Below are 18,997 nucleotides of genomic sequence, written 5' to 3'. Positions count from 1 at the left end.
TATATAAAAATGGGGTACAGAGCTAAACAAAGAATTCTCAACTGAGGAATCTTGAATGGCTGAGAAACACTTAAAGAAATGTTCAACATCTTTAGTCATCAGGGAAATGCAAATCAAAACAACCTGAGATTCCACCTCATATCAGTTAGAATGGCTAAGATCAAAAACTTGGGTGACAGCAGATGCTTGCTAAAATATGGAGAAAGAGGAACACTTCTCCACTGTTGGTGCAATTGTAAACTGGTACAACTGCTCTGGAAATTAGTCTGATGGTTCCTCAGAAAATTGGACATAGTTCTACAAGAGGACTCAGCTATAGTACTTCTGGGCATATACCCAAAAGTTACTCCAACATATAACAAGGACACATGCTCTACTATGTCCATAGCAGCCTTATTTATAATAGCCAGAAGCTGAAAATGACCCAGATGTCCCTCAACAGAGGAATGGATACAGAAAGTGTGGTACATTTACACAGTGAAGTACCACTCAGCTATTAAAAACAATGACTTCATAAAATTCACAGGCAAATGGATGGAACTAGAAAGTATCATCCTGAGTGAGGTAACCCAGTCGCAAAATACACACACAGTATGTACTCACTGCTAAGTGGACACTAGTGTAAAATCTCAGAGTACCCAAAGAACAACTCACAGACCACATGAAGCTCAAAAAGAAAGAAGACCAAAATGTGGATGCTTCAGTCCTTCTCAGAAGGGACAACAAAATACTCATGGGAGGAAATACAGGGACAAAGAATGGAGCAGGGACTGAAGAAAGGGTCATCCAGAGACTGCCCCACTTGAGGATCCATCCCATATGCAGCCGCCAAACCCAGTCACTATTGCTGATGCCAAGAAGTGCTTACTGACAGGAGCCTGATGTGGATGTTTCCTGAGAGGCTCTGCCAGAGCCTTACTGATACAGATGAGGATGCTTGCAGCTAGTCATCAGACTGATCATGGGGACCCCAATGGAGGAGCTAGAGAAAGGACTGAAGGAGTTGAAGAGGTTTGCAGCCCCATTGGAAAAACAATAATTTCAACCAACCAACACTCCAGGAACTAAACCACCAACCAAAGAGTACCCATGGAGGGACCCATGGCTCCAGCGGCATATGTAGCAGAAGATGGCTTTGTCTGGCATCAATAGGAGGAGAAGCCCTTGGTCCTGTGAAGGCTCATTTCCCCAGTGTAGAGGAATGCCAGGACGATGAGGTAGGAGTGGGTGGGTGGGAGTGGGAGTACCTTCATAGAGCACGGGGAGTGGGGAGAAGGAATGGGAGAGGGGGGGAAAGGAGATAACATTTGAAATGTAAATACATAAAATATCCAATAAAATGATAACAAAACCAAATGAATAAATGACTTCAAAAATCATTCTTACAAGGAGAAATACTAATAACACATAAAAAATTAAAAATTTTAACTTATTTTTGTGGTATGTGAATGCATGCTTTGTCTGAAACTAAGTGTACTTCCTGCCTCCCTGGTATCAGTGCTATGGAGAAAAAGGATTCCAGGTCAACTGGAATTACATCTTTGTAAGTCTCCCTGTGCGTGAACTGAACTCAGGTCTTTCTAAACAGCAAGAGCTTATATCACCGAACTATCTCTCCACCCCCACAAAAATGTTACATAATGAACATTGGTAATTAGAGAGAAAATGCAAACTCCAACCACACTCAGACATGCTATTGTTAGGTCTGGATAGCTAGTATTAAAGAACCTCAAAGTAACAAAGGCAGGTGAAGACAGAGAAAGTGGACCGCTTGCGCACAGTTTTCATATGAAACTATGTAGCCGTTTCAGCCAGCGGCTTGTAGGTCTCTGATCACAATAAAGCTAGGTGAGCCTGCAGAGACATCCAGGCACAAGGGCATAGAGCACACAGTGATAGCACCAAGTCAGCCTGTGTTCAGCCCTGGAGTTGTGAAACACAAGGCAGAGGTGTGCACCAACCAGAGAGCCAACAGTGAACCCAGGCCCAGAGTTACTGGACACATCACGATGACAGTGCAGATTTGCCCGAGGAATCAGGAGTGTACATATGTCTGGAACAGCAAGAGGCCTTAAAAGCCCAGGACATGTGTAGCGGAGGACTGGCCTTAATGGGAGAGGATGCACCTAATCCTGTGGGAGACTTGATACCCTAAGGAGGGGGGGATGCAGGGATGGGGCATCTTCTCAGAAGCAAACGGGAGGGGAAGAAGAACTCTGGGGGGGGGGGGGACCAGGAAAGGGAACAACATTTGGGATGTAAATAAATAAAATAATTAATAAAAAAAAAACTAAAGTGGGCTATAAGAGCCACCAGTGAAGAGGAGGAAACTAGGTACCATTTCAAAAGACACTCTGTGAATGTATTAAAAGTCTTTTAAGTTATAGCCCTATGACTTTAGCTTTGAGGAGGACAGAGGCAGGAAGATCTCTGATCCTTGATGACGTCCAGATAAAATAAAATAAAAATAAAATAAATTGGTGAAGAGATCAAAAAAAGTGAAGACATCAAAATATCTTGAGACATACACAAGTTAAGGCAACTCAGAGCAAATCAGCAGTATAGAAAACTCTCAAATGAATGTTGTATACATAGGAAGGAGAAAGTTTTATATACAAGAGTATGGTACAGGGCCTGAAAGCAGTCAGTCGACGGAGGAAAATGGAGCAGGAGCCAGTCATATCCACGGAGCAAACAGGCAAACACTCAGCACCACCATGACAAAAAAGGATATGAGTGACTTAAATTAGCCATCAGCCAGAACAATCACAAACAACAAAACCTGCTTGTTCATAACAGTGAACACAATGACCTTAACTCACCCATTTAAAGACACACACTAACAGACTGGATTTAAATAAACAATAAAACACTGACACAGTCATGTGCTGACTCCAAGAAACAGACATTTGTAGACTGAGTGTCAAAGGTTAGAAAGCCATCTACAAAGTGGCATGAAGCCATAAACAAGTTGGCGTAGCAATGGTCGCCTCTGATAACATAGATGCAAACTCCTCACCTAATCAGAAGAGATGAAGAAAGCAACTACAGATTGGTAAAGGAACAAGGAACAAAGCACATAGCTACTATAAATATTTATATACTGACATTGGTGAAGTGAAGACCTTACATGCTCCCCGATCTGTAGAATTAACGTGGTGAAAATGGTTACTCCCTCAGGAGCAATCTACAGATCCAGTGCAGTTCCGATCAAAATACAATGACATTTCTCACAGAACTAAAATACAGTCCTTGTGCATGTACAGAAGCACACACACACATATACATGCATACACACAGATATATACACATACACACACATACACACAGATTTACACAGAGATATACACACATACACATACACACACATATATACACACATACACACAAAATCTATGAGTAGCCAAAGCAGTTTTAAGCATGAAAAACACAGCTAGAGGGAAACGTCATATTACTTGACCTGTAATTATGCTACAGAGCCACAGAAATAACGACAGGCACTCCAGGGAAATCTGATGTTAGACTGGAGAAGAACCCACCAAGCTATGGACACCCAATTTTAACAAGGGTATCAAAAATACCCGCTGCCACCCAAAAAACAAACAAATGGTCTTTCACAAATGGTACTGGCAAAATTGGATATGCATTTTCAGAAGAATGAAAATAAATCTGTATCTCTCATACTTTGCAAACGTCGGCTCAAATTGGATCAAAGACCTTGATTTAAAACCAGAAATGCATCTGGGAGGAGTTAGAAGGACATTGTGTGTCTGAAGTTTTCAAAGAATTAATAGATATATTTTTAAGAAGAAGATCCCTGAAAACACTGGGAATGTAAGGAAACATCTCAGGATGTACGTACAGGCTGCAAGTTTGAATGCCAGCCACAAAGGAAAGAAGACAAGAATTGACAAATGGGGTTACACAAAATTCAAAAGCTTTTGTACTGCAAGAAACTATCCACAGAAGAGACAGCTCACAGAATGGGAGGGAACCTTTGCCAGGCTTTCTTCAGACAAGGGCTTAACACCAGAGAGAGAGAGAGAGAGAGAGAGAGAGAGAGAGAGAGAGAGAGAGAGAGAGAGAGAGAGAGAGAGAGAGAGAGAGGTACTAGAAAAAGAAATTCTAATCAACAATTGGGCCAATAATATAAACAGAGAGCTCTCAAAAGAAAACATACACATGGCTAGTGAGCATTTTAAGGTGTTCAATGTCTCTGTCCGTCAGAGAGATGCAAATTAGAGCTAATCTGAAATTCCACCAGAAGGGTTTTCATCAGCCAAACGTAGAAGGCAACAAATGCAGGTAAACCATGAGAAGAGGAATCTTTATTCGCTGTTGCTGGGAGTGTAACCCAGGACAACCACCATGGAACTCAGCGTGGAGGCTTCTCAAAGAGCTGAGAACAGACCTACCGAATGACCCCACTACACTACAACCGGGCTTATCTTTCCAGGACTCCATCTGTGTCTTAGGTACATGAATATTCGAAGGTATTGATTTCCAGTTCACAACCATAGGATTTGGGTTGAGCCTACATGCATATCCACAGACAACTGAAAAAAATGAAACTGTGACATTTCCAGGAACATGGACAGAACTAGAAAATCTTATTTTAAGCAAGTTAACACCACCCAAGAAAGACAAATACCACACATCCCATCTCAGACACTGACTGTACTCTTAAAGATGCCTATCTGGGTAAAGGCCAGGAAACCAGACAGAGGCTGTTTGACTGTGGATAAAGAGATTTTTAAAGGGAAGCGTCTGGGCAAGAAGAGGGAAGAATTTGGAAAGGCAAATGACTAAACAGTGGGAAAAGAGGGTCTCGGAGGTAAGAGGAAAGCTTAGCAGGAAAAAAAAACATCCGATGTGGAAACCTGGTCATCTGTAAGCTGGTTTGAAAGAGAAATGCAGTGAGATTTTTGAATCTAGTACTCCACTGCGATAAGGCAATCCTATAATTCTGTCTGCATAAATATAAGTTAGTGAACTGAAGAGAATTCTGCGCCCTATTCATTGCCTTATGCACAATGATAACCACATAGAACAAACCTAGATGTCCACATCTAGGGAAACAGGAAAAGAGAATGTGGCCCATATAAATAATGTATTATACCCAGGCACTAGAAGCACATGACGTAAGCATTTGAAAGAACAGTGAACCGATATGGTATTGTGCCAGGCACAGAAGACAAATAGAAAGTGTTCTTACTCATATGTGGGTATTTAATTAGTTGACCTCACAGGAGAGGAGATTAGGATAGTGGTTACCAAAGGCTCGAAAGCATAGATGGGTAGAGAGGTACGGACAGGGCATGAAGACCATAAGTGTAATGGACTGAACCTCTGAACCTATAAGCCAGTCCCAATCAAATGTCCTTTATAAGAGTTGTCTTGGTCATGGTGTCTGCTCACAGCATGAAATCCAAACCAGGAAAGTCATGGTCTTCCTTACAGCGATGGAGATGCAAAAAGGATAAGGACATAGATACCCATGTCTAAGTGATCATCTTTGATATCACTTAAGACATGTTCTTGCAGGCAAGTTGACTCCTGGTGGTGTGTCATTGTGGAGGACCACAGATCCTTCACAGCCCAATGCATAGGTTCTTAGCTTCTTTGTACCTCCAGTTAGCTCACCCATCCCCTTTCATCACCAGGAGCCCTCCTTTCTGGGATGCACATCCTGAGAGGACCTCTTCTGTTGCTATTCTTGAGCCAATGCTCTTTGGAGACTAAGTTCTAGCTGTTAGACTTGGAGGGGAACTGGGTACCTTTATTGTCTCACTGGCTTCCCTCTTTCTCTTCAAATCGCCTTTCCCTGTAAGCTATTTCAGTCTCCATAAGGAAAACTTGCAATTTCACTCATCAGTAAGCAAATGTTTACATCACCCGAATCTGGCAGCTGGTTTGTTTGTAACAATGACTCAGCTCAACCAGAAAGCAAAGGTTAATGCCAGCCTTTCTCTCATAAAAACGATGACACCCAGCGGATTGTAAAGCTGATAATATATCTTTAGACACAAATGCACGTGGAGCAAGCGACTTTTTCCATATATTCCAATCTGGGTGCTGAATACTCAATTCTTTCTTCTTCCTTTTCAATTATCTCCAAAGATACAACTTAGAAGAACCTTTAAAATTATTTTAACATTTAATTGTGGTTTCTAGTTTAAAGAGGAAGTTTTTAGTGAGCAGGATGGAGAACGAAAGGGTCACCATTGAGAAAACAGAGCTCAAAGTGACTGCAGAATGGATAAAGAGAATGTAAAAAATTCTCATGGAAGTGTTTACACCTTATGCAGGACGCGAGGAAGCCTTTCAATACTTTATATTCAGCGGGCCCAGAGAGAGGGAGCAGTCTCTCCCTGGCACAGAGACTTCCATAGATCTGCAAATGTGGTGACCACTCTCACTCCCCTCAGTCTTTGCTTATGTCGGAAAAATGATGAGCCGCACCCCCTCTTGGTTTCCTAGTCAGTCACCCATGCTTGTATTTGCCGAGCATTTAATCAGTTCCAAACTGAACCCGTTCTTACTGCTTTCAAAATAGATTGGGCGCCTAAATAAGACTGTCCCTTTTTTAAGCCCATTTTTATTTTCTAGTTCATATTATACAATGGAATAAGTAGAAAGTAATATAAGTCCGCTATATCACTTAAATACCAATTTAAGCTATCTCTTAAAGAGAAAATATTTTCTTCGTATATATCCAGTCTCCATATCCGAAGGCTGGTAGGATTAGATAGCTTATACTTCTATTAATAGCCTCTGAAATTCTCCTCTATCTCATTAATGCTTTGTAGGGAGATCGGAAGGGAGGTTAAGGCATGGCTCCAGGCTGCTAAAACACCACATCCCATCTTATAATCTTGTCCTTCTATCAGGCAACCTCTAAAGCTAAACCGTCAGGAGGCACTGCACTCACAGAGGTCTGAATGGCCACCATGATGAACAGGGAGAGGACGGAGAGATAGATCTGCAGTCTCTTCCCACCGAAGCGCTTCCTGAGATACTCGGGCATGGTCATCACCTGTGGAGACAGACGTGAACAGGAATTCTCAGAGTCTACATCTATGTATGCTAAACACCTATGGACTGTTAAGTACTGTGCATAATACGTCGGAGTAGCCAGGGTGAGAAACATGTAGTTCCGTGGTCGAGTTATAGGCTGTAATAATCATGGAGACTTGAGGCAGATCATTTTTCTGTTCCATCCTAACATTTACTACAAGTTGTGATGGTTGACATATATAGTTTTATATCTGTTTTTCTTGCCTTTCTCCCTTGAGGAAAGGCCTCGATGAGATCCAGCTGTAAGGCATTTTCTCAATTAGTGATCAAGGGTGGGAGGGCCCATTGTGGGTGGTGCCATCCCTAGGCTGGTAGTCTTGGGTTCTATAAGAAGTCCTGCCTTCAGGTCCCTGCCCTGCCTTCCTTCCATGACAGAGTACCTGTGGAGATGTGAGTGAAATTAACCCTTTCCTCTCCGTGTTGTTTATGGTCATGGTGTTATCACAGCAACCCTAACTAAGAGTATCCCCCAGAGTCTCTAATAAGACTTTGGACTCTTGTGCTGCTTCTAAAATGACCTCAGACAAGAACTATTGCCATAGAATGAGCGTGTTTTGTATTATGAGAAAGATACCCACTTTTGGAGACTAGGGGCAGAATTCTATGACTTGATTTTTCTCCTCAAGTTTTCAGGAGGTTCAACTTTGGTGCCTCACATGATAATATTGGGACTGGGAAATCCATATGAGGCAGCGCATAGTGGGAAGACAGGTAGCAGGAGTTCTGTATAAGGCAGCACTTAGTGGGAAGACAGGTAACAGGAGCTCTACCACCACAGGTGGGGTCTGTTAGTATCACAGGAGTGACTAAAGTCTTTAGAGACTGGTGGTCATAAAGCATGCATGAGGTTCATGCTTGACTTCTCCCTGGGTAACCATTCCCTTCTCCATTTCTTAACCATATTTTGATTCAGCAGTAACTAAAGCATTTTTCATACCATGTTGATTAGTCTCCATGACTGAGAGCTAAATAAACCTGCTTTCTTTATAAAGGACTCAACTGGCCTTTTGATAGATACACAGAATTCACTAAGCTGTACTCCAAAAGTGAGTTAGTTTTCCCCACTAACCCATTGCCTCGTCTCTGTAATTTCTACTCCACTAAAGGGGGTTGCAGACTGCCTGAACATAAAGCCTCAAGTCTTCAAGTTGTTCCTATGCTTTTCTCTTCACCTCCTTATTTTTAAAATCTGGTATCAAGCATGTTACCTTTATCCTAGGAGAATCTCTTTCCTTCACCCCTTTCTATAAAATCGTGAAATATTATGATGTCTTTTTTTAAGTGTCTATTTGCCTATTTGCATAGGCCCATTGCTCGGGTGAGTTGTCCTCTCAACTGGTTTGACTGGTTCTTCCTAAAATATCAATCTGGCCATGAACCTTGAGTTTCTGGAAGGCTGGACTGCTCACTTCCCAGGATATATGGCTATTACAATTGGACATCCCTTCCCCTCCCCCACACATGCAAACCCACCTCTCTCTCTCCTACATTTCTCTATCTTTCAGCTGATCTCCAGACAGTGCAAGGCCTCTCATGATGTTTAGCTTCTGTGTGGTTTTTCTAGCACTCTTGGGTCTGACTTTTTCCTGCCTCCAAGGGCAATGCCCCTTGGAATAATGCCAGATCATTTCTGCTTCCTTCTGATGAGCTTCTCTTAAAGCACATGGGAGGCCCTAGATTCAGGTTCCCGTACCAGGTAAAGACAAACACAGTGGCCATCACACAGCACCTTACAGATTTCTTGTCCATCTGTGATCACATCCTGTACTGAGCCCTCCCAGGGGAGGGATGGGGGCTTTGTCGCCTGCATATCTTAAGCAGCAGACCATGAGAAGAATAAGTGTTGAGTTTCACTACAAAGACATTAGTGAAGAGAAGCAACTGGAGACTTCTTCTGGAAGGCTCATGTGTAGGTCTGTGAATACTCACGCCTGCCTTGATGTATATGGGAACAAACAGCCACCCAAGAACCAGTACCATAAGCAGGGCCTGTAAAGAGACCGAGGAGAGAAAGCGAAGTTAAAGAGGCATTGCTTGTGAGATGTGGACCATTGAGTAGAAAAACAGTAGTTAAGAACCCATTTTATTAAATCTTGTCCCACTGAAACAGTGGAGATTTTTGGACAACTGTCACATCCTTTCCCCTGAGCTTATGGCTCAGAAGCCAACACTTTCTGAGCAATAGGATGTGACCCAAGATGTGAGATAAAAGAGTCAGACAACAGGGTAGATTGGGCCCACTTGGGCCACTGGAAAAGCATTCAATTTTTATCACAGTTTTGGCCTTGGATGGCAGGCAGTGTGTGCGATATTCTTGAATGGATAAAGCAATGAAAAAGAAGTTTCAAGCTATCAAACCTTCTTGATGAGGTTAATCACAACTCCCCAGACAAAATAATAGCAAAGACACAACCAAACATTAACACATGTGCTTGCAGGTTCTTGACAGATGTGGCCATGTTGCTTCAACAGCAAGTGAGGTGGCTGCTTTAGGCAGTTTTCCTTAGCTTATAGAGGAGGAAACCACACCTCCTAGAGATTAGGCAAGCACAGAGCCACATGTCAGGCTAAAAGAGAATAGCTGAGCTGCAGCCCAGGAGTCGCACCCAAGGGGGCCATCTGAACGTGACTCTGGAGGCAAAGTCCATGGCGCTATCAGAATCAAACTGATATCTGGACAAAGGGCACATCTGGAGGCTGGGTACACACTAGAGACTCTTGTGCTACTGATGTAAACTGAGAAGAAATATATAACAAGGGAAGAGCAAAGGTGTTTGTGATGATTCTTAATCATTCCTAAGTCCACCCAGGGATGGTTTATCTAGGCTGTGGTCTGACTTTTTTCTATATTAGTGTCCTCCTATCACCCATATTCATACACACTACATGATAGAATATTGAGGAGGAGGAGATAAGATCAAGTTCCTATAACAGGTGTCTTAGCCTCTCCATTATTTATGAGGGTCCCCCGAAGAATCCCCCGTACAATGTGCACAATTTTCTCCCAGTGTCTTCCACACTACTGAGCTCATCTGGAAACCTCTCATAAGGGGTAAGCACTGGTTTTGTGTTTTATATAGTTGGTGGCTAGAAATATAGGTTCTAGGAAGAAGAGAAAAAATTGAGATTACAACTGATCAATATGGAAATTATAATGAATATTGAGTCTTGGAGGCCATGTTTTTGTTAGGGGTAACTTCAGAAGAATGGTCACAGGGTCAGTAACGATGTAGTCAATGGTCTAGGAATGCTTAAGGGAAAAGGGGGCTAACATAAAGAAAAGTGGAAAGAAAGTCAAAGAGGAGTGCATCCTATTCACACCTTTTGGAATATCTAGACTATGAGTTTGGCCAAGATAACTCTACTTGACGGAGAACCCTCTCCGCCACTTACGTTCCATTCCACAGCTGCAATGGCGATCCCTGAAGCTGCTCCTGTTCCAGCCAAGCCCACAAAGTGGTTGCTGCCAATGTTACTGGCAAAGAGAGAGGCGCCCATCTGAAACACAATCAGAGATTGTGGCTGGAGTTAAAAAGACCCGAAGTAGACTTCTTGACAATAGACAGAAATTGGTGCTTTGTATCCTCTTTGTGGTTTGCTTTGGAGAAAGTCCCATGGGCTGGTTAGAATGTATGTTCTTTACTGTTTGGGTGGAATGTCTTGAGTTTGCATGTAATGAATTTTGACGTCTTTTAGCCGCAGTTTCCAGGTGATTGACTTATTGGTGAGAGTGCACTCTTGCACGACATAGATCAAGTCGAATCCCTCTGGGACATGGCAACCTGAAGACTGTTACTTAGGGCTTTTGACAGAGTAACTTGCTTTCAAATCACAAGAGTGGCAATATTTTGGAAGACAAGCATGCTTATTGGTTTTACTCTTGACTGTATTTGCAATGGCGCAGTTGTGTTGTTGAATATTAAACAGCATATGCAGTCTAATATACTTACAATTTTGCTTATCAGGCAAGCTTATTGAACACTTCCTTACAGGTACCTTGACTGTTCTGTCAGTGGTCTATAAAATGAGCCCGTCTTTGGCTAAAGTTGCTAATGCTCTTATCAAGTTTCACAACTTAAATCAGTCTTAAGGTCAGCATATTCCAGAGTGAGAAACTTCCTCTCCAACCTCTGTCATAGGACATCATTCCCATTCATCTCCCTCTGTGTAGTTCTGTCTGCTGTCCTCAAGACCCCAATAGTCAAGAGAGGTCTTATCCATTAGAAAACCACAACTGATCAAAAGACAGACTTGTGGAGCCCAGGGCCAACTGGTCCATCTATAGCACAACTCTTGCAAGTAAGGCTCAAGGATCCATGCTGAAGAAGGGTTGGAAAGATTGGAAGAGCCAGGGGAACAGGCAATTTTCTATGAGTACATATCTTCTAGAAAGGTCAGAGAACCTGTGCCTATGGAATATCACCAGCATGGCCTCCTGAACATGACCCGAACAAGGGCAAGACCAATAGGCATGCTGTTGTGAAAGAAGAAAATCTTATGAGGTCTCAAGCCTGAATGAAGAACTGCAGGCAACCAATAAATGTTCAGATCTAGAGAAATAGTCCTCCCCAGTGACAAGCATGTCAACTGGTCATCCTATAGCAAGCGACCAGCTCAGAAAGTGTATACACATGTAACATTTTACAGAACTGAGCAGATTTGATGAATGTACTTATGATTGCATGCACACACACCCCATTTATCTCCAATAATCTCTGGCCCACTTACCGGCCACCAGGCCACGTCACGACCAGCCAGGAAGAAGCCTCCGACAGTACCTCTGTTGCTTCTCATCATTGACTGAGTAGAAAAGAAGAAAAGAGGGGAGTTAAAGAGCAGCAGATGCATGTCAGCGCTCTAGCCATACCGGCCAGGATGCGAGCAATAGTGAGTTTCCACACTACAGAGACCACTGTGTGGACCAATTTTCAGTGGGGTTCAAGGACCAGGAGCATTTTAGGAAACCATCCTCTCTGAAAATCAGCTGTTTGCTGTCAGCTGTGGAAACAGTATGAAGTGTGCTGCACTGTGTTGGGTGAACATTTGCGGCACAGAATTCAACAATGAAAACAAATGGAGAGAACACTGATGGTTGAAGTGGCTGACTCACCAAGTCAGAAATGCAACAAAGAGAAATAAGGAAAATGAGATAATATGTTTTTCCCTCTTTGTGTCAAGTTCTGAAGATGTAAACTGTCATTCCCGGTCCTCCCTCTATTTTAATAATAATAATAATATAATAATAATAATAATAATAATAATTATAATTATTATTATTATTATTATTGTGTTGCTTTAGAAAAGAGCCCACTCAGCACTACCACCTACCAACAATGATCCAGATAGAAAGACCATGACACCAGTAACAACCTATCACTGTCCCAGTTTATCCTGACACACCTCTTAAGACACTACTGTCCCCCAAGCCCGGTGCCCACACAAAAGCCAGTGTGGTTTCCACATACCCACAGCCCCACAGCTAACACCACTATGAAGTAGACGACGATGACAGAGATGTCAGCAGCATTCTGAATGCGCTTTGACACTAGAGGAGGCTCCTCAGTCTGAGGCGTGGTGCTGGGACTTAGTGTGCTAGCCATGGCTTCAGGAGGTTCTGGTCCCTTCCTAAGGATGCCTCCTGTCTTTAAGTAGGCACTGGATTAATGATCAACCCTCAGGGAAATGAATCAAGGTGTCAGGACTGATCTTGGACACATGGACCTTAAACCTCTGCTGTGTGTTCAAGTATTGGGACCTTGGCCCTCCCTCTGTCATGTTCTTAGTAGTGGTAAGAGTAAGGGATAAAAATCAGACACGGGGTGCAAATGGGAAGTGATGGGCAGAGCGTTCACTGCTGGGAGAGACAGGACATTCAAGACTGGACAGGTCAGCTGCAGGCTAGGGAGGGAGTGAGGAGTGAGGAGAAGATGCAATGAGCTGACAGGAGTGGACATTGGGGCAAAGGCTCCTTATAGAATAGATAGTTTTCTCTATGGCAAAAAGTTATCTCTTGAAAATAAGGTTAATTCTTTCTTTACTTCAAGGTTTCTAAAGCACTGTATTTCTCTGGGACTTATAATTTGAATGGAATTTATATGATAGTCTAAGACCATGGCATTGTGGGATTCTGATCAAAGAACTGGAACTTCAATGCTCCTTCCAGGAGCACCTTTTATTCATGCTGGCACAGAGTGGGCAGGTCTAATGCTTAAAAGAACAAGAGAACACATAGGCTATATTAGGGCTTTTTAACTTTGAGTTTTGCTATGTCACCTTCTATACATGATAACTTATAATTTCATTAGTTATTTTTAAACTCCAGTGTGTGATTCTTTAAAAAAAAAAATGGCCTGGATGTGGAGGAAGAGAGGGCTGTTGGATAAGGTCTCACATTGTTTAATTGAAATTAAATTTAATTCTCTAATTGAAATTAAAGGAGGGCAGGCACAAGATAAGACAAGGCCTGTGATTGGACAGTAAAAAGTAAGGTGGAGATAGAGTTCTGGAAAGGGGAGGAGGGAGGCAAGATGGAAGAAGATGAAGAAGATCAATCTTCGAGTGGCTTTAATTAACCACAGGTAGTTATAAATATCTTATAAGGGATGGATTACTACAGGACAGTTTGTCTTATCTAGGTGGACAGATTGTGTCATATCAGTTGGCTCTGAGTTTATTGGGTAGATGTCTTGTGGAGTGTAAATTTACTGAGATAAATTACTGAGATAAATCTGAGTATTAAATCACAAGTTTCTGGAGTTTTGAATTTGTCGGGCTGGTGGGACTTGTGAAGCTAAGCGCAGGAAGCGGCTGCACGGAATGCGAGCAGAGTCCGAGACAGGGAGCTGTTAGAACCTCTAGAGTCTTGATTTTACCGGGTTTCGGAAATGCAAGCAGAACTCTGCAGCAGAGAGTCAGGAGGACGGCTGCCAATGGGAGCAGAGAGTAGCATGGGTTAACGTGGCAAAGTGCACTGGAATTGGTCCCTGCTTTTAAAATATTTATCTCTATGTCATACAAGCATTTTGGCAGAGCCAAGTCACATGGCAACTGTGTTTTCCTGATTTCAAGGTCTCTGGAAGGGCTTAGTAAACAAGGGGGAGGCGGTTTACAGAGAAGATGGAATCAGATTTATGGACATTGCTTAGAGGGTGTTGGCTGTTTCCTGGTTTTCTTTTCTTTGCTCTTCAAGGAGCCGCACCAGGGTCCTTTCTTTGGTGGTATAAGAACATCATTCTGACCTCTTGACCAAGGGAACCACACAAAGAAGAATCAAACAAATCCCTAATGTTAAAAGCACAACACCTTTCAGAATCTTGAATCTTCCACAAGTTAAAAAAAAAAAAATCTTCCAAATGATCTAGCTGGACTCTAACCATTCCAAACCTGAAATGGGGGACATCCAAAACTTTTAAAATGTGGTCTATGACTTATTCTATAACCTTCTTTTATTATTGCAAGCAGGTGTTGCTCAGGTTTAGTTTATGGATATGCAGGAATCAAAGGATGGAGTTGGTGGTCTGGGTTAATGATATAGACTGAGGAAATAAGAATCTTCTCCTAATCTTCATCTGCTCGTGACTTCTGTTCATTTTTCAAAACAGATTTGTTAGACTTTGTGTGTGTGTGTGTGTTTGTAGTTGACTATATATATTGAACATATTGAATATATATATTATATTCAAAGAGTATATATATACATATATATACACAAATCACACATGTATACATACATACAAACATATATGTCAGGAGCACACATGTTCTTGTACTCACAGATAAGCACTAGGAAAACCAAGAATGCTTTACATACAGGATCATCTCTTCAATGAGATGTATAACCTGCTTTTCCACCCATCAGGCTGGGGATGCAGGTGGCTAATAGTCTGGTGATCTGTGCTAGCTACAGGGCTGATTATAACAAACTCCCTCAAGTAGAACTAGAGATGGCTAATGGTCTAGATGATCTTTGTATTTATCTGAATGACCAGGGGTTCCCCCAAGCTCCCAAACCAGTACAGAGATGGCCAACAGCCCAAATGACCTCTTTACCATCAGTGTGAATGAGGCCACACCAGATTGTCCCCTAGGCCCTTAAGATAATGCATGTAGCCTATCTACTTTCAGAAGAGTACACATTCAATGTAATTATGACTCCTTGTTCCAAGGGGATTGTGTTACATCAGGAAACTTTTCTCCCAAGTTTTACTATACTTAAATATGCCTAAAATAAGCTGCCCAGGGTCACACTCTAGGAATTTGAACCAACATAGGCTACTGAATCATGTTGAACTAGATCTTCTTCTTTTTCTTCTCCTTCATCTTATTTTTTTAATATTTATTGATTTTATTCATGAATACACTGTAGCTGTCTTCCGACACACCAGAAGAGGGCATCAGATCCCATTACAGATGGTTGTGAGCCACATGTGGTTGCTGGGAATTGAACTCAGGACCTCTGGAAGAGCAGTCAGTGCTCTTAACCACTGAGCTGCTCTCCAGCTCCAAACTAGGTCTTTTTGCCACGCGCGGATCATTACTCTGCTGGCCCTGGCATTTGGAGAGACCCATATATATATGACATCTAAAAAACCTTCTCTAGCTAGAGTAAGAAACGTGGTGACATCCTGGGTGAGAAAGCAGATGGCCCATGAAATCATGAGAGGGGACCAATCAGTAGTGACATACAAAATTTACACTTCCTAGCCAAAACATATAAAAGGCATGCTAAGGGAAACCTTGTATCCAAAGTGCAAACAGAAGAGAACATTCTCTGCTGATGCCGTGGTAAGGGCTGTGGTTAGGGCCACAGCAAGAGTTGAAGGCAAGCAGTGACAGCGTTGGAACAGGAGGATTAATGAGTAAAATAGTCCATGTGGTGGTCTGGATAGGTTTGACCCCCATAGAGCCATGGGTTTTTATGCTTGACCATAGGAAGTGTCACTATTTGTTGTGGCCTTATTGGAGTAAGGTGTGACCTTGTTGGAAGAAGTATGTCACTGCACAGGTGAGTTTTTAGGTCCCATGCTCAAGCTCCACACGCCACACCCAGTGTGACATCAGAGCCTCCTCCTGGCCGCCTTCGGATCAAGATGTAGAACTCTTGGCCCTTCCAGAACCATGTCTGCCCAGACCCTGCCGTGCTTCCTTCGATGATGGTAATGGACTGGACCTCTGAACCTGTAAGCCAGCTCCAGTGAAATTTTTTCTTTTTAATAAGAGTTGCCTTGGTCCTGTGGTTCCTCCACAGCCATGAAACCCTAAGACAGTTCAGTTACTCAGTAGGTGGTTGGTGCAAGCGGATGCAGCCTGTGTACTGGTCAGCTGCCAGTTACTAGGGAAAAGATGAAGAAGCCCCCCTCATCCACTTTGAGTCCTCGAGGACATCTAATGGGTGGAATCTTTCTCTCCCATCATTTGATACCTAGCCATCCGTGGTGGTTCGATATGCTTGGCACAGAAATTGGCACTATTAGAAGGTGTGGCCTTGTTGGAGGAAGTGTGTCACTGTGGGGTGGGTTTTGAGACCCTCCTCCTTGCTGCCTGAAAACAGTCTGCTCCTGGCTTCCTCTGAATGAAGATGTAGAACTCTCAGCTCCGCCTGCACCATGCCTGCCTGGATGCTGCCATGCTTCCTGTCTTGATGATAATGAACTGAACCTCTGAACCTGTAAGCCAGTCCTACTTAAATGTCCTTTATAATAGTTCTTGGTTGTGGTGTCTCTTCACAGCAATGGAAACCCCAACTAAGATACCATCCCAAAAGAAGACCCAGTGTAGCCACAGAAGATTTAAAAGCTCTAGTCTGAGTTTTTTCATTCTATATTTACTTCTTCCCCAACTGGGACTTGAACTGTCTTTCTTTCATGACTGTCTCACAAAACTAGATGTTAGCCTCTGCTAACAGTATGAGAAACTTCACTATATGTGTGTGTGTGTGTGTGTGTGTGTAATGTATATGATGTATATGTGTAGTTTATATGTATATGTGTGTGATGTATATGATGTATGTGTGTAGTATATATGTGTGTGTGTGTGATGTATATGATGTATATGTGTAGTTTATATGTATATGTGTGTGATGTATATGATGTATGTGTGTAGTATATATGTATGTGTGTGATGTATATGATGTATGTGTGTAGTATATATGTATGTGTGTGATGTATATGATGTATGTGTGTAGTATATATGTATACGTGTGATGTATATGATGTATGCGTATGTTGATGTATATGTGTATGCATATATGTATATGATGTATATATGTATATTATGTATATGATGTGTATATGTACATACACATGAGCATATGATAGCACAAGAAGAGCCCATATCTCCTGAGCCTCCTTTTCCCCTTTATATCAATTAGCCAATAGTGTCAGATTGTGAAGTTAAGTTCCCACTGATGGATTGAGATACTGTCACACCTACACCAGAGAGGAAGATCATCTTAGCTGCGCACATTACTTGCCTGGTTTGGGTTCTGGGATGTGCTGTTTGCAAAATGAAATTGCCTTCTGAGTTAATTTTGCTTTGTTTGTGTGTTCTTTTTTGTGTGTCACTGAGACTGTTCTTTTCTCAAACATCTAGGGTTCATCTCAGATTTCTTATATTTTTGCTTGTGAGCCTAGCCTTTAACGGCTGAGCCATCTCTCCAGCCCTTATCTCAGATTTATAATCTATTTAGGAAAGGTTTTAGACTTCCTCCCTTGGGAGAGGTGTATCCCACTTTCCATTGTGGTGGTCTCCTGGGTCCAGGATAGAAAGTTTCTCGACAGCATGAAAAGAACACACAGAAACACCATGGTGACCAGGACCAAAGTATGCACACAAGACCAAAGTATGAAATGCAAAAAAAAAAAAAAAAAAAAAAAAAAAAAAAAAAAAAAGCAAAATTCCCCTGGGGACTGGGTTATCCTGGAGGTTGGGTGATGTGTGGCTGGTATGATGTGGATGTTCTTGCCAAGTTCTGAGTGCTAAGAAGCACCTAACACAGAACACCAGTCCGAGAATCTAGTCAGAGAAAGCTGAAGCATTCAAAACCTCCATATGGCTGGCTGAGACTCTTATCGGCTACCAGAGTGCAAGCAACTTCTATTATGTGGGGTTAAACTGATAGGTCCCATTCAATGAGGCCAGGATGGGAAACAATTATCTAAAAAGGCCTAAAGAAACAAATTCCTCAGAGGCCTGCCCACCGCCTTGTGGTGCAGCTGGGCAAAGCGCACCCAGAGGCCAGTATCACGACCACCGCGATGTGCAAGTCTGCGGTAGAGAGATGGGAGAGAAAGAGAAACCGAATGGTTTGAGTATTATGAAGAGAGGCAGAAGTAGAGACATGAAGGTGGATATAAATATCCTTCTCTTCTGTAACCTGAGACAGTGGTGAAGTCCTGGCCACTGCTGCCACCGAGGGAGGGCCATGTCTGGGTCTGTGACCATTTAGCAGCAGGTGTCTGTGTTGATGTCTGTGGCTTATATAACCACTCAAAGCCACGCATAGGTCCCTACTCTGGGAACACGTTGATAGTCAAGAACAGTCTGGAGCTGGCCCTGCCCCTCACCGACTGCAGCTTTCTGGAGAGCTGGCCCCATCCCTCACACAGCTGTAGCACTCAGGAGAGCCCTGCACCTCACCTAGGCAGCACAGTAGAACTGGCTTTGATGGCCAAGGCAGGGAGGGGGTGGGAAGAGCTGGCCTGGTCCCTCGCCAGCTGCTGCCCTTGGGAGAGCATTTTGACACCAGCGCAGTAGTGGTAAGCTGGCCCCAAGGACATGAGAGCTAGAGGAGCTGGCCTGTTCCTTGCTGGAGGTGGCATTGGGTAAGCCAGCCGGGGAAGTGCTGGAGAGCTCCCCCTGGTGGTGAGAGTGCAGGAGAGCCGATCGACTCAGCTACCACCCAGGTCTAGATCCAGGGTTT

At 42.9% G+C, this 18,997-nt stretch overlaps 1 protein-coding gene across 1 annotated transcript in view; it reads right to left on the bottom strand.

Annotated features, from left to right (window-relative positions):
* The window catches only part of LOC308437329 (solute carrier family 5 member 4B), a gene marked incomplete at both ends in the record, with an annotated part of 41,280 nt that extends 28,603 nt beyond the window's left edge, over window positions 1-12,677 (bottom strand). The window contains 5 exons of the mRNA XM_080938440.1: window positions 6,932-7,036; window positions 9,007-9,066; window positions 10,471-10,575; window positions 11,806-11,877; window positions 12,543-12,677. Of these exons, the coding sequence (XP_080794566.1) occupies window positions 6,932-7,036; window positions 9,007-9,066; window positions 10,471-10,575; window positions 11,806-11,877; window positions 12,543-12,677 (477 nt within the window). The remainder of the gene's footprint in view (window positions 1-6,931; window positions 7,037-9,006; window positions 9,067-10,470; window positions 10,576-11,805; window positions 11,878-12,542) is intronic.
* Window positions 12,678-18,997: the final 6,320 nt, after the last annotated feature.

This window comes from Micromys minutus (assembly GCF_963924665.1).
Source record: "Micromys minutus genome assembly, chromosome: 25".
In the NCBI taxonomy this organism is placed as follows: domain Eukaryota; kingdom Metazoa; phylum Chordata; class Mammalia; order Rodentia; family Muridae; genus Micromys; species Micromys minutus.
The sequence above is the reverse complement of the archived record's forward strand: the minus strand, read 5'-3'. Positions and strand labels throughout refer to the sequence as shown.